Raw genomic sequence first — 14,902 nt, forward strand, 5'->3', positions numbered from 1 at the left:
GAGTGGATGTCTTTGTCTGGCATAAGTGGCAGTGGAGAATCCCGCCACTGACTGAGCTGGTCCATTGTCAGGGAGCACATATATACTAGCAGAACTGTAGACATCTGATCCGGGGAGCTAGAGACTGTGTTTCATTTGGCAATAAACCTGGCCTGGGATCTTCGTACCTTGTCGGAGTCTGTGGTCCTCGGGGTTTCTCTCGGGTTCTGCTGTGCCAGCTATCCGCGCAGAGACGGGTCAGCACACAGAGGGAACGAACACACACACACACACACACACACACACACAGAGCTGACTTATCATCATTGAACAGAGCAGAGCATCATACTGGTGACGCCTGACAACATTTAAGATGCGAATGGCTGGGAGCCACATTGTAAAGCTCTGTTTTGTCACACTCTTTAGACAGCCCGGTATATTTTTTGGCAAAAAAAAAAAAAAATCTCGTTTATTAAAATGTCCGTTTCTTAATGCATGGGAGAATGCAGAAAAGGCATTTAGTAGAAACCAATCTCAGAACACAGAAAGGAACATATGGGTTGCTGTTTCCTGCGTGAGCATTAGCAAAAATGGGCTTTTTCAACCAGACTGTTGTCATTTTGCATTAGACACAGTGCTTGGACTGGTCAGGTGACAAGGGAATTTCACTCAGCAGCTGCAGCTGTTTGGAGAACAAATATGCTATGGTGGTCAAGCCCAGCTTACTGTTACAAACAACACTACCCCTTTCTTAAAAAAAGGTAATCCTAGTAGCATTTTAAAAACGAAGGTTACTGCCACCCATGGATCAAAGGTGCAAATCCAGCTAAGATTTACTGTGACCAAGGCTCTTTCCATCTGATCACTCGTTGGTGGTCTCTGAGCATGAAAAGATGTTGGTATAACTTCAGTTACCATTAGACTAATAGCTACATTAAAAACACAAAGAAGCCACCATCACTGTTGCAATTAACTGTCCCCAGTTGTTAGTATTAGGACAGGGATAAAAACTTAATGAGCCATGGGAACAGAACTAACCTCCTGCCCCTCTCTGTGGTTCCACCTGATGAGGACTCAGACATATTGCAGGGCAGTACAGAGGAAATTGGGGGGGGGGGGGGGGGAGGAGGATGGACCAGCATGCCACTGCTCATGTTGTATCTTTTCTGAGGATAAACAGAGGACTTCAGTCTACATGACTGTCAGTCTACACATTCTACCAGCACTAAATTCACACATACACAATCTATTCAAAATGAAGTTGGGGTTTTATTCACAGAATCAAAGAACATTGGGTTTTTTTTGGGAAGGCATTCATTTGGAAACTCTCACACATATGCCCTAGACCTAAATCAACCCACTGAAGGACTAAGGAAAGACACTGTAGGTCAGCTAATTCCGGCAGCCGTACTAGTTTACCAGACTAAGACCAAAGCCGTACCAGCCATAGCAGACCATTCAGGTATGCACATACTAGCTTCCAGCATACCACAGGCTGTTTCAAAGGATGGTCTCACATGGAGCAGTGCCATACTCCAGAAAGGATGCAGCTGAATAAGAGTTTAGAAGCGGTGGTGCAGCAGGGACCCAATACACAAACTCATCTCATCATTAGATTAGAGGAGCAGTGCTTGAAATAATAGCCACAGACACATACCAGTGACAGCATATGAATCAGTGGTTGGGAGAAATTGTTTTAAAAAGACTAAAATAGCAATAACAAAAGATTTGTATCCTCTATGTGCAGCACTAGTAGGTGTTTGTTTACATATACATCAGTTTACCTACAAGACTCAGAAGCCAGTTTGCTTCTCAAGGGTAAATATTAAGGCCTATTTGTTCCTCATATACACATTCTAGGCATATGAAGGGTTAACTTCACTATGTTTCATACGGTAAATTGTACTGTGAACAGAAAAGTCATATGAGGCAATAAATATAAATTCCCTGAAGATTCTGAGATTCAGATATTGTGAATTTTTAGTAGAATGCTGCATGTGAGCTTAAGGGTGCCATGAGGTTGGCAGAGCATCAAGAAGCAGAAGAAATGCTCCTTGTGTATTTGTAATACAAATTTTGGCACTTGATGCAATAATAGAAGACAATGTAGTAATGATCTGTATCCATAGAAATTAATGTCAGCAATAAGAAAAGGAGTACTTGTGGCACCTTAGAGACTAACCAATTTATCCGAGCATAAGCTTTCATGAGCTACAGCTCACTTCATCGGATGCATACTGTGGAAAATACAGAAGATGTTTTTATACACACAGACCATGAAAAAATGGGTGTTTATCACTACAAAAGGTTTTCTCTCCCCCCACCCCACTCTCCTGCTGGTAATAGCTTATCTAAAGTGATCACTCTCCTTACAATGTGTATGATAATCAAGGTGGGCCATTTCCAGCACAAATCCAGGTCCCCTCCCACCCCCAAAAACCACTCTCCTGTTGGTAGTAGCTCATCTAAAGTGATCACTCTCCTTACAATAAGAAAAGGAGTACTTGTGGCACCTTAGAGACCAACCAATTTATTTGAGCATAAGCTTTCGTGAGCTACAGCTCACTTCATCGGATGTTGCGAGGATAGGTTCCTGGGTTAGTGGTTCTGTTGTGTGGTATGTGGTTGCTGGTGACCATCTTGCAACAAAGCCCGTTGCCAACTGTGCCCACATCTATTCAGGGGACACCATCACAGGGCCTAATAACATTAGCCATAGTATCAGAGGCTCGTTCACCTGCACATCTACCAATGTAATATATGCCATCGTGCCAGCAATGCCCCTCTGCCATGTACATTGGGCAAACTGGACAGTCTCTACGTAAAAGAATAAATGGACACAAATCAGATGTCAAGAACTATAACATTCATAAACCAGTCAGAGAACACTTCAATCTCTCTGGTCACTTGATTTCTGATTTCAAAGTGACTATCCTTCAACAAAAAAACTTCGAAAACAGACTCCAACGAAAGACTGCTGAATTGGAATTAATTTGCAAATTGGATACAATTAACTTAGGCTTGAGTAGAGACTGGGAATGGTTGATTCATTATAAAAAGTAACCTATTTCCCCTTGTTTATTCCTTTCCTTCCCCCCCCTCCCCCCCCGTTCCTCAGACGTTCTTGTTAAACCCTGGAGTTGTGCTGGAAATGGCCCACCTTGATTATCATACACATTGTAAGGAGAGTGGTCACTTTAGATAAGCTATTACCAGCAGGAGAGTGGGGGGGGGGGACCTTTTGTAGTGATAAACAATCATTTTTTCATGGTCTGTGTTTATAGAAACATCTTCTGTATTTTCCACAGTATGCATCCGATGAAGTGAGCTGTAGCTCACGAAAGCTTATGCTCAAATAAATTGGTTAGTCTCTAAGGTGCCACAAGTACTCCTTTTCTTTTTGCGAATACAGACTAACACGGCTGTTACTCTGAAAAATGTCAGCAATGTCCTTTAGAATCTTTATTCATAGCAAGAATCTTCCTCAGTTCTAGGATGTGCCACCTTCCAATAGGTCCTACAAGGTAATGAAAGTCAAGTGTGCTCAGCATATTATAGGATCAGGCATTCAGAAATTCACCTACCTTTTGGAGTCTGAACCCACTTCATTAAAGAGATCCTCAGATAGCCATTTATTTAAATACATTATAAAACAGGGTGGACTCATCAGTCAATCAGGCCTGCAAGAGACCACCCACCCAAAAACACACTGCATGGTAAAAAAGGCCGGCTTCAGAATACAGACAAAAATCTTTCTGAACACTAGTCAGAGTGTCCAGAGGACCCACATTTCAACTGGGGATAAAAATAATCAACACATATAAATCCAAATTCTCCTGACAGCAGAATTTTTATTAATTTAAACAGACAAATAAGTCTTTAGTAGGAGCCTTGCATACCAATGTCATTTCCTTGATGGTGCTTAGAAGTACTGACCACTTATTCCAATGCTGCTGGTGTGTTCCCTCCTCGCTGAACTCTGTTCCCTGCTCTGTATGTTACATAGACAAAACAGAGTGCTGATCAACAGGAGCACACCAAATGGCAATGCAACAATATGCACAGCACTTTCAATGTCAGAGGCAGAATTCAGAGGAAGAAGGGGAAACGTATGAAAGGTATTGCCAAAAGACATTTTTATTATAGCGGAAAAAGAAACCGATAAATGTAAAGAAGACAGAAGAATCTACCTTTTTCAGGCTGGAAAGAACAACAGTTCAAGATGCTACAGTTGAGACTATATTGCTGTATGCAATAAAAAGTTAGAATTCAAGATGCATTTTAAAAAGGTCTACCCGCTATGACTCAAGTTCTGAGCCCCAGGTTCCTGTTTTTCCTCTTACAATATCTGATGGAAGAGCAAGAAGAATCATAAGAAGCTCAACATTTATATTCCTTACACAGCTTTAGGTGCTTAGAAAGTCATTGGCTGTAGCAGACAAATGAAGAACCCTTAACTTGACTCTTGGCTACTACCGTGAGCGTAGGGGGAGGTGATTTGCAACATTAATTTTAAAACATGTTATTTATTTGTAATTTTTAAGTCTGAGTATGTATTTTCTTAATAATTTGGAAAAACAATCTGTATTTGTCTGAAGGAAAAGCATTTCCAGTCACCTTTAAATGTGTTAATTGCACCGGAGAAGTAATCTTACATGCTCAGTGTCTCAGAAGAGTGTATGGTGCCAACTCCATTGGCAGTGGTGTCAAAGAGCCTTGCTGGCACAGTATCATCTGAAAGTGTCACAGGAAGAATGGGACACTGACAGACACATCCCTATTCAGGCAGACAGAGTTGTCTGTGGAATAAGAAACAACATTGAAAGCTAGGACCCTTCCTCTAACGGACAGCCAAGTGTCATACAGGACTGCATGATAACCTGCAGGTGGTAATGAAAGAGTTAATCGCCCTGTACCTTTCTGCAAAAGGAAAGGGAGAGACATGGATACAGCAGGAAATAAAGATAAGTATACCACGTGTGGGTACAGCCTCCTTCCTCACAATAGCAAGTTATATCTGCAAGGTCAGCAGAGTTCATTCCAACAGATGTTACCATCTTAGTGCTTCAGGACTCTACACCCTCTAGCATTCAAGCTGTTAAAAGCTGTTTCATGCCAGGTTACATCACTTTCCTAGGCACATGTTGCCTTATGCCAGGCACTGGTATCACCGCATGTCAAGTTTGTAGAATTAAAGAAAATGAGATTCACTGATTTATCTTGGGGGGTGGGAGAAGAGATCTGTCCCTGTTCATTCCATTGATTTGTTAATTTGTACTCTCTACAGTCCAGCTGGTGTTGGAAAGAAAACACCCTTTCCTGCTAGGAAAATGTGACTGAGGCCTCTGATGAACATGTTACTCTCAGAGGCTGATCATTTGAGGCTTTAAAGATCACCTAAAGAAGAAAACCTGACTCAAAGCAGATCAAAATTATAAATTCACCCTGAAAATGGGTAAATATACAAACGTCTTTATTCAAAATTATATTATATAAATAAAACCAACTGTCTTTAACACTCAGATCTGCAGAAAGAGTGGCAGATAAACTTCAAGTTGTAAAATGAAAGACAAATGAGGTGCATTTCAAGATAGTTTTAATATATTTTTAAGTGAATTTAGTGCTGATGAAAGGCCTGACAGTCCTCATGACTGAAGACCTCTTTTTATCAACAGAGCAAGTATAGCACAGGAAGCAACACTCCAAGTTTTCCTTACAGTAGGCCAATGCTATGTACCAACAACTTCTGAAGAAATTAAGCATCTATTCTTTTTGGTTGCAAAGACAGTTCACAGCTGGTATCTTCCTGACTATGCACACCGATCCAGTGCCTCCGCTGCTGCTGCTCCTAGCTTCCCAAACAGTATAAGTGTGAAGATAATAAGATTCTGTTCAGCTTCACTGATGCTATTTAGAACTCCTTGAGCAGTTGTGAAACTAACAAGAACCATATCTTCACCACTCTCTTCCTGCTTTGGAAAGCCCTGGAAAACAAGAGAGAGGTGCGCTGGAGTATGTACAGGGGGAGAAAAACTTTAAGGGGAGAAGGCTAAGAAAGAGATATAGTAGGAGACCCCCACTCCCCAACCAACAAAAAGGCATCCCCAGGGATAAGAGCCATGATTATTAGTGTTAAATGTATTGCCTTTTATTTGAAATTTCCCTTTGTTGTTGCATTAAGGAAAAGGGGGTAATTAGAAGCCCCTGATTTACCTTCTTTACATCATTGTTTACATACTGTATCTTCATCAGGTCACCTCTTTGTCTCCACTGTAAAAAGGATTGAATTGTATACTTTACAGGTTTCAGAGTAACAGCTGTGTTAGTCTGTATTCACAAAAAGAAAAGGAGTACTTGTGGCACCTCAGAGACTAACCAATTTATTTGAGCATAAGCTTTCGTGAGCTACAGCTCACTTCATTGGATGCACCTGCTACCCAAAATCCATAAACCTGGGAATCCTGGACACCCCATCATCTCAGGCACTGACACCTTGACAGCACGATTATCTGGCTATGTAGACTCCCTCCTCAGGCCCTATGCTACCAGCGCTCCCAGCTATCTTCGAGACACCACTGACTTCCTGAAGAAATTACAATCCTTTGATGATCTTCCAGAAAACACCATCCTGGCCACTATGGATGTAGAAGCCCTCTACACCAACATTCCACATAAAGATGTACTACAAGCCGTCAGGAACAGTATCCCCGATAATGTCATGGCAAACCTGGTGTCTGAACTTTGTGACTTTGTCCTCACCCACAACTATTTCAGATTTGGAGACAATTTATACCTTCAAGTCAGTAGGACTGCTATGGGTACCCGCATAGCCCCGCAATATGCCAACATTTTTAGGGCTGACTTAGAACAACGCTTCCTCACCTCTCGTCCCCTTACACAGCTACTGTACTTGTGCTACACTGATGACATCTTCATCATCTGGACCCATGGGAAGGAGGCCCTTGAGGAATTCCACCAAGATTTCAGCGATTTCCACCCTACCATCAACATCAGCGTGGACCAGTCCACACAAGAGATCCACTTCCTAGACACTACAGCGCTAAACACCATCCTGTACCGGAAACCTACTGACCGCTATACTTACCTACATGCCTCCAGCTTTCATCCAGACCATATCACACGATCCATTGTCTATAGCCAAGCTCTGAGATACAACTGCATTTGCTCCAATCCCTCAGACAGAGACAAACACCTACAGGATCTCTATCAAGCATTCTTACAACTGCAACACCCACCTGGTGAAGTGAAGAAACAGATTGACAGAGCCAGACGGGTACCCAGAAGTCACCTACTACAGGACAGGCCCAACAAAGAAAGTAACAGAACGCCACTAGCCGTCACCTACAGCCCCCAACTAAAACCTCTCCAGCGCATCAACAAGGATCTACAACCTATCCTGAAGGACAATCCCTCACTCTCACAGACCTTGGGGGACAGGCCAGTCCTCGCTTACAGACAGCCCCCCAACCTGAAGCAGATACCAGCAACTACACACCAGACAACAAAAACACCAACCCAGGAACCAAACCCTGCAACAAACCCCGGTGCCAACTCTGTCAACATATTTATTCAAGGGACACCATCACAGGACCTAACCACATCAGCCACACCATCAGAGCCTCGTTCACCTGCACATCTACCAATGTCATATATGCCATCATGTGACAACAATGCCCCTCTGCCATGTACATTGGCCAAACCAGACAGTCTCTACGCAGAAGAATAAATGGATACAAATCTGACATGAGGAATCATAACATTCAACAACCAGTAGGAGAACACTTCAATCTCCCTGGTCACTCAATAACAGACCTAGAAGTGGTAATTCTTCAACAACAAAACTTCAAAAACAGACTCCAACGTGAAACTGCAGAACTGGAATTAATTTGCAAACTGGACACCATCAGATTAGGCCTGAATAAAGACTGGGAGTGGTTGGGTCATTGCAAAACCTAAACCTAATTTCCCCAATACTAATTTCCCTCTACTGTTACTCACACCTTCTGGTCAACTGTCTGAAATGAGCCACTCTCATTACTTCAAAAGTTATTTTTCCTCCCCTGGTATCCTGTTGTCAATTGAATTGTCTCCATTAGACTGACCTCACACTTGGTAAGGCAACTCACATCTTTTCATGTATTTATACCTGCTCCTGTATTTTCCACTCCATGCATCTGACGAAGTGGGTTCTAGCCCACGAAAGCTTATGCCCAAATAAATTGGTTAGTCTCTAAGGTGCCACAAGGACTCCTCGTTGTTCTTGCAAAGAATGTCTATGTAGATGCTTCTAGGTGGTTCCTTTCAGCCACAATAAATTTGTCTCTACATTGATTTCTGTACTCCTCCCTGGCGAGGGGATTAGCGCTAAAATCGACCTCGCTGGGTCAAATTTGGGGTACTGTGGACGCAATTCAACGGTATTGGCCTCCGGGAGCTATCCAAGAGTGCTCCATTATGACAGCTCTGGACAGCACTCTCAACTCAGATGCACTGGCCAGGTAGACAGGAAAAGCCCCGGGAACTTTTGAATTTCATTTCCTGTTTGGCCAGCGTGGCGAGCTGATCAGCACAGGTCACCATGGAGTCCCAGAATGGCAAAAGAGCTCCAGCATGGACCAAACGGGAGGTACTGGATCTGATCGCTGCATGGGGAGAAGAATGCGTGCAGGGACAACTCCATTCCAAAAGATGAAATGCCAATATATTTGCCAAAATCTCCAAGGATATGATGGACAGAGGCTACAACAGGGACACTCAGCAGTGCGGCATGAAAGTTAAGGGGCTGAGGCAAGCCTACCAAAAAACAAAGGATGCAAATGGTCGCTCCGGGTCAGAGCCCCATACATGCCGCGTCTATGATGAGGAGGAGGAGGAGCAGCTCCAATTCTAAGGAGCATCCCTACCATTACCCCACCACTAATGGTAGTGTCCCATTACTGCCGTGGACACTTGCAAGGGGGGAGTCTCACACAACAGGGATGAGGATTTTGTGGACAAGGATGATGATGAGGAGGAGGTGGTGGTTGAGGATAGCGCACAGCAGGCAAGCGGAGAATCCCTTCTCCCCAGCAGCCAGGAACTGTTCATCACCCTGGAGCCAATACTCTCCCAACCCTCCCAAGGCGGGCTCCTGGTTCATGAAGCCAGAGAAGGCACCTCTGGTGAGTGTACCTTTGTAAATATAATACAGAGTTTAAAAGCAAACGAATTTAATGATTAATTTGCCCTGAAGACTTGAGATGCATTTGTGGCCAGTACAGCTACTGGAAAAGTCTGTTAACATGTCTGGGGATGGAGCGGAAATCCTCCAGGGACATCTCCATGAAGCTCTCCTGGAGGTACTCTAAAAGCCTTCACAGAAGGTTTCTGGGGAGGTCAGCTTTATTTCGTCCTCCATGGTAGGACGCTTACCACACCAAGCCAGTAGCAAGTAGTCTGGAAACATTGCAGAACAAAGCATTGCAGCGAATGGGCCCGGGCTTTGGTGGCATTCAAGCAACATCCGTTCTTTATCTCTCTGTGTTAGCGTCAGGAGAGTGATATCATTCACGGTCACCTGGTTCAAATACGGGAAATTTGTTTAAGGGGACATTCAGAGGTGCCCGTTCCTGCTGGACTGTTTGCCTTTGGCTGAAAAGAAATCATCCCCGCTGTTAGCCACCTGGTGGCGGGAGGCCTGTTCATGCTGAGCTGTTCATGTTTGGCTGACAGGGATCTTCCCCGATACTAGCCACGTGGTTGGGGGGCGGGGGGGTGAAGCGATCATCCCAGAGAATTGGGTGGGGTGGGGGTTGGGTTGTGCTGCACATTCACCCTAAAAGTGCAGCCCCTCCTTTTAAATGGCCAACCCAACGGGCTTTGTTTGGTATGGGAAAGGAGGGCACTGCTGTTTGAAACCGTTCCCACATTATGGATGTTGAAGAAGCCAAAACCCTTTGCCTTACCATGCCTGCCTGCAAGCCAAATTCTGTTGCCCAGCCGAGCGTGTATGATGTCTCACACCAAACCGGCAGGCACTTAATATAAGAGGCAAAATGCAACCTTGTACCAAAAGCACACGTGCTATGTAATGTGAATAGTCTTCCCTTTGTTCTCTAAAACTTATCTTTTTAAATGCAACTCTCCCTTTTTTCCCCCCTGCACCCGCAAATGTTTCTATGCTCCCCCTATCATCTTCATCCCAAAGGCTAGCGTGAATTGGAAGGCAAAAAAAACCAAAACCCCACACTTGCGATGAAATGTACTCAGAGGTCATGCAGTCCTCCTGCACTGAAAGAGCTCAGCAGAATGCGTGGAGGCAAACAATGGCAGAGACCAGGAAAACGTTAAATGAACGCGATGAGAGGAGGGAGGATGCAATGCTGAGTCTAATGTGGGAGCAAAGTGATATGCTCAGGAATCTGGTGGAGCTGCAGGAAAGGCAAAAGGAGCACAGACCTCCACTGCAGCCCCTGTATAACCTCCTGCCCTCCTCCCCAAGTTCCATATCCTCCTCACCCAGATGCCCAAGAAGGCTACGGGCACCTAGCCACTCCACCCCAGAGGACCGCCCAACCAACAGAAGGCTGGCATTCAGTAAGTTTTGAACTGTAGTGTGGCCTTGTCCTTCCCTCCTCCTCTCATCCACTACCCCACCCAGTGCTTCCCTCCTCACCCACCCCTCCCGGGCTACCTTGCGAGTTTTCCCCCTATTTGTGTGATGAATTAATAAAGAATGCATGATTTTGAAACAATAACGACTTTATTGCCTCTGAAAGCAATGATCGAAGGGGGGAGGTCGGTTGGCTTACAGGGAAGTAGAGTCAACCAAGGGGGCAGGTTTTCGTCAAGGAGAAAAACAGAACTGTCATACCATAGCCTGGCCAGTCATAAAACTGGTTTTCAAAGCTTCTCTGATGCGCAGGGCGCCCAGCTGTGCTCTTCTAATCGCCCTGGTGTCTGGCTGCGCGTAATCGGCTGCCAGGCAATTTGCCTCAATGGGAATATTGGTTTCACTGCGGGCTAACCTAGTCAGTAAACTGCACCAGCGAGCTTTTAAACGACCAAATGCACATTCTACCACCATTCTGCACTTGCTCAGCCTATAGCTGAACTGCTCCTTACTACTGTCCAGGCTGTCTGTGTATGGCTTCATGAGCCATGGCATTAAGGGATATGCTGGGTCCCCAAGGATAACTATAGGCATTTCAACATCCCCAAAGGTAATTTTCTGGTCTGGGAAGTAAGTACCTTCTTGCAGCTGTTCAAACAGACCAGAGTTCCTGAAGATGCGAGCATCATGCACCTTTCCCGGCCATCCCACGTTGATGCTGGTGAAACATCCCTTGTGATCCACCAGTGCTTGCAGCACCACTGAAAAGTACCCCTTGTGGTTTATGTCCTGGCTGCCAAGGTGGTCCGGTCCCAAGATGAGATATGGGTTCCGTCTATGGCCCCACCACAGTTAGGGAACCCCATTGCAGAAAGCCATCCACTATGACCTGCATGTTTCCCAGAGTCACTACCCTTGATAGCAGCAGCTCAGTGATTGTGTTGGCTACTTGCATCACAGCAGCCCCCACAGTAGATTTACCCACTCCAAACCGATTGATTCCCGACTAACCAATAGCTGTCTGACGATGCAAGCTTCCAAAGGACTATCACCACTCGCTTCTCAACTGTGAGGGCTGCTCTCATCTTGGTATTCTCGTGCTTTAGGGCAGGCGAAAGCAAGTAAAAGTTCCATGAAAGTGCCCTTACAAATGCAAAAGTTTTGCAGCCACTGGGAATCATCCCAGACCTGCAACACTATGCGGTCCCACCAGTCTGTGCTTGTTTCCCAAGCCCAGAATTGGCGTTCCAAGGCATGAACCTGCCCCATTAGCACCATGATGTCCAAATTGCCAGGGCCCGTGCTTTGAGAAAAGTCTGTGTCCATGTCCCCATCACTATCGTGACCGCATACTGCGGGATAGCACGCGAGGTGTTTGCAATGCTCACAACAGCAGCAGTGAGCTGAGCTAGCCACGATATTGTGGACCCACTCTGCTGACTTAATGTGCTTAGTGTGGACAAACGCAATGGACTGTATAAAACTGATTTCTAAAAATCAACTTCTATAAGAGCGACTTAATTTCGTAGTATAGACATACCCTCTGAGAGGTGGTAACTAGCTCATTCATAAACCTAGCAGCGTCTATAGTGGGGGTTGGGCTGGCCTATGTGCCTAACAGCCCTGAGCGATGCAGCTAGGTCAGCCTATTTCTTGTAGGTGTAGGTAAGGCTGTAAATGAACGAACGAACACCAGCAACACCATCTTCTAAACGCCTGATTTAAACAAACCAAGTTTCCCACAGAGCAGCCTTTGAACAGCGCGCTCTGAAAGGCTTTTACAAAAAAATCGGAGTTTGCCTGCCCCGGTTAACGTCTCCCCGTGCCCGCTGGTCGAGCAGGAGCACGCCACGACCCTGCCCGCTCTCAGCGGCAGGAGCCGGCAGCCGCCGCTCGGCCCGGGGAGGCAGGGCCCCGCCAGCAGCGACCCGGCTCCGCACCGAGCACTGGCAAGCGGAGAAGGGGACCCCAGCGCTCCCCGCCACCGGTCTGCTCGCAGCGGGGCTCGGCGTGAAACGCCCTCGGGTGGAGGTGAGGTGCCCGGAGACCGCGCCCCTTAACTGGGCACGTCCCGGCGGCAGGGCGCCAGTCGGGAGCTAGGCCCCGAGCGTGGCAACGTCGGCCTCAGCCAGGCTCCTCCCCCCAGAGACCGGAGCGACGGGGCCGGGAACCGAACCGGTAACGCCCCCACCCAGGCGCGGCCTGGGCGGGGGGGCGGCTCCTCAGAACCGGTGAGCGGAACCTCCCAGTAGCGGGGCGCGGGCGGCCTCGCGCACAGCGCGTCCCCGCGCCTGCGCCCCCCGGCTCGCCTCAGCACGCAGTGCCGGCCGGCCCGGGACAGCGCCACGGGCCCCGCCCCCCGCTACTCACCATCATGGGGACCCCGTACCGCAACGTCTTATTCTTCGCGAGGGGTCGCAGCCTCTCCAAGCCCCGCCGCAGGCTCCGCGCCGCCGCCTCCTGCATCAGGCCCCGCCTCCAACAGCACTTCTGGAGGCGCGGTCCTCTCCAAAACGAGCCCCCCGCAGACACAGCGCCCTGAGCAACTTGGTTCCGCCCCGCTGCAGGGAGGGGCCACGCACAGCGCAGGCGCAGCCACAGCATGACCCGCATCCAGCCCTCGGCAACCGTTGCGGAGCAGCCCTGCTCGGAGAGGAGGCGGGGTGGGGGGCGGTGTAACATTAAACTACTTCCGGTCTAATTTGCGGCAGGTAGCGGGCTCTGCAGGGAGGTTCCCCCTGTTGCAGCGAGCAACTTCGGCCGGCCCCGCCGCTCTCCAGTGGTGGGTGGAGGTGGCAGGCGGAAGGGGGATTGTGGAGCATGAACTTTAGTGTGTCCATGTAGACAAGCCCTTATTCAGCAAAAGGGAGGGAGGAAGGGTAATTGAAGTGGGGGGAAGACTATTAATTCCTTTAATTTAAAATGCTAAAGTTGGTTCGCCCTGTCACCTACACGACGTGGAGGCCTCAGCCCTGGGGAGGTGCATACCTCTGATAGCAAAGGAGCAGTATTACCCCAGTATCAGAGTTGTCATGACATGAACAGTAATAGTGTACGTAACACCTGAGTCACCGTTATAGTCTATGGCCTCACTGCTAACAAGGTGTGTTTTTAACTATGGGGTAGCTAGCACCCATTAGCTATTCCATTAAAAACAATGGGGAGACAAGGCACTTTAGTTTCACCACAGGGTAAACTAGGTGAGGTCAACATTATGCCCCTGCCCAATCAATGCAAAGGAGTAACAGAATAATTCATGTAAAAATGTCTTTGATTTTGGCAAAAAGTACAAAAAGTAAATGTCAGAATGAAGAACATCACTGAAATGTATCAGAACAAAATAGGCAGCAAACATAAAAGATTATAAAATTAAATCTGCAATTAGAAATTTAAACAATTCAGTAGAAAAATTGACATGTATGTATGCAGCAAATGAAACAGAAGAATAGTGTGTGTTTCAGTGTCTGCAGGATTTCTTACAGAAATAAGAATTTTTAATACATTTCAAATTAAAAAGTGTGTGTGTGGGAGGGGAACCATATGTTACTGGAAGTCCAAAATGGCATTGAATGTTATAGTGGGATTCTCAAAACCATCTAGGTCCTTTTGTCCATCAGAGAGAATTTGGGAACCAAGTTCTACACACAAGTGGTGATATGAAAAAGCATTAGGGTATAGCATAGAGAAGCAAAATAACAGTGACAAAGGCAATCCCCATTGGCGGATCAAAAGAAACTGAAGAAGTTTTTACATCAACTCAGGAAATCAGTCAGCCTTGGTATGCATATGAACCTGAAGAATAAACTTGTGTCATAAAATGAAAAAAAAATAGAATGTAAAAATGTAAATTACAAAAGCTTTCCACATGTACCGCTTTCCCCCATCCACAAGATGGTGCATAGCTGGTTGGAAAACCATTCCCAGAGAGTAGTTATCAGTGGTTCACAGTCAAGTTGAAAGGGCATAACAAGGGGGTCCCACAGGGATCGGTTCTGGGTCCAGTTCTATTCAATATCGTCAATGATTTAGATAATGGAATCAAGAGTACATTTACAAAATTTGCAGATAATACCAACCTAGGAGGGGTTGTAAGTGCTTTGGAGGATAGGATTAAAATTCAAAATGATGTGGACAAACTGGAGAAATGGTCTGAAATAAATAGGGTGAAATTCAATAAGGACAAATGCAAAGTACTCCACTTAGGAAAGAACAATCAGTTGCACACATCCAAATGGGAAATGACTGCCTAGGAAGGATTACTGTGGAAAGGGATCTCGTAGTCATTGTGGATCACAAGCTAAATATGAGTCA

At 46.1% G+C, this 14,902-nt stretch overlaps 1 protein-coding gene across 1 annotated transcript in view; it reads right to left on the reverse strand.

The window, feature by feature from the left end:
- COX16 (cytochrome c oxidase assembly factor COX16) overlaps positions 1 to 13,235 on the reverse strand; it is a 56,204-nt gene extending 42,969 nt beyond the window's left edge. Inside the window, exon 1 of the mRNA XM_074955569.1 lies at positions 12,962 to 13,235. Coding sequence (XP_074811670.1) covers positions 12,962 to 13,204 — 243 coding nt within the window. The 5' untranslated portion in view covers positions 13,205 to 13,235. The remainder of the gene's footprint in view (positions 1 to 12,961) is intronic.
- Between the last annotated feature and the right edge of the window lie 1,667 nt (positions 13,236 to 14,902).

The sequence above is a fragment of the Natator depressus genome, chromosome 6 (genome assembly GCF_965152275.1).
Source record: "Natator depressus isolate rNatDep1 chromosome 6, rNatDep2.hap1, whole genome shotgun sequence".
Classification (NCBI taxonomy): Eukaryota; Metazoa; Chordata; order Testudines; family Cheloniidae; genus Natator; species Natator depressus.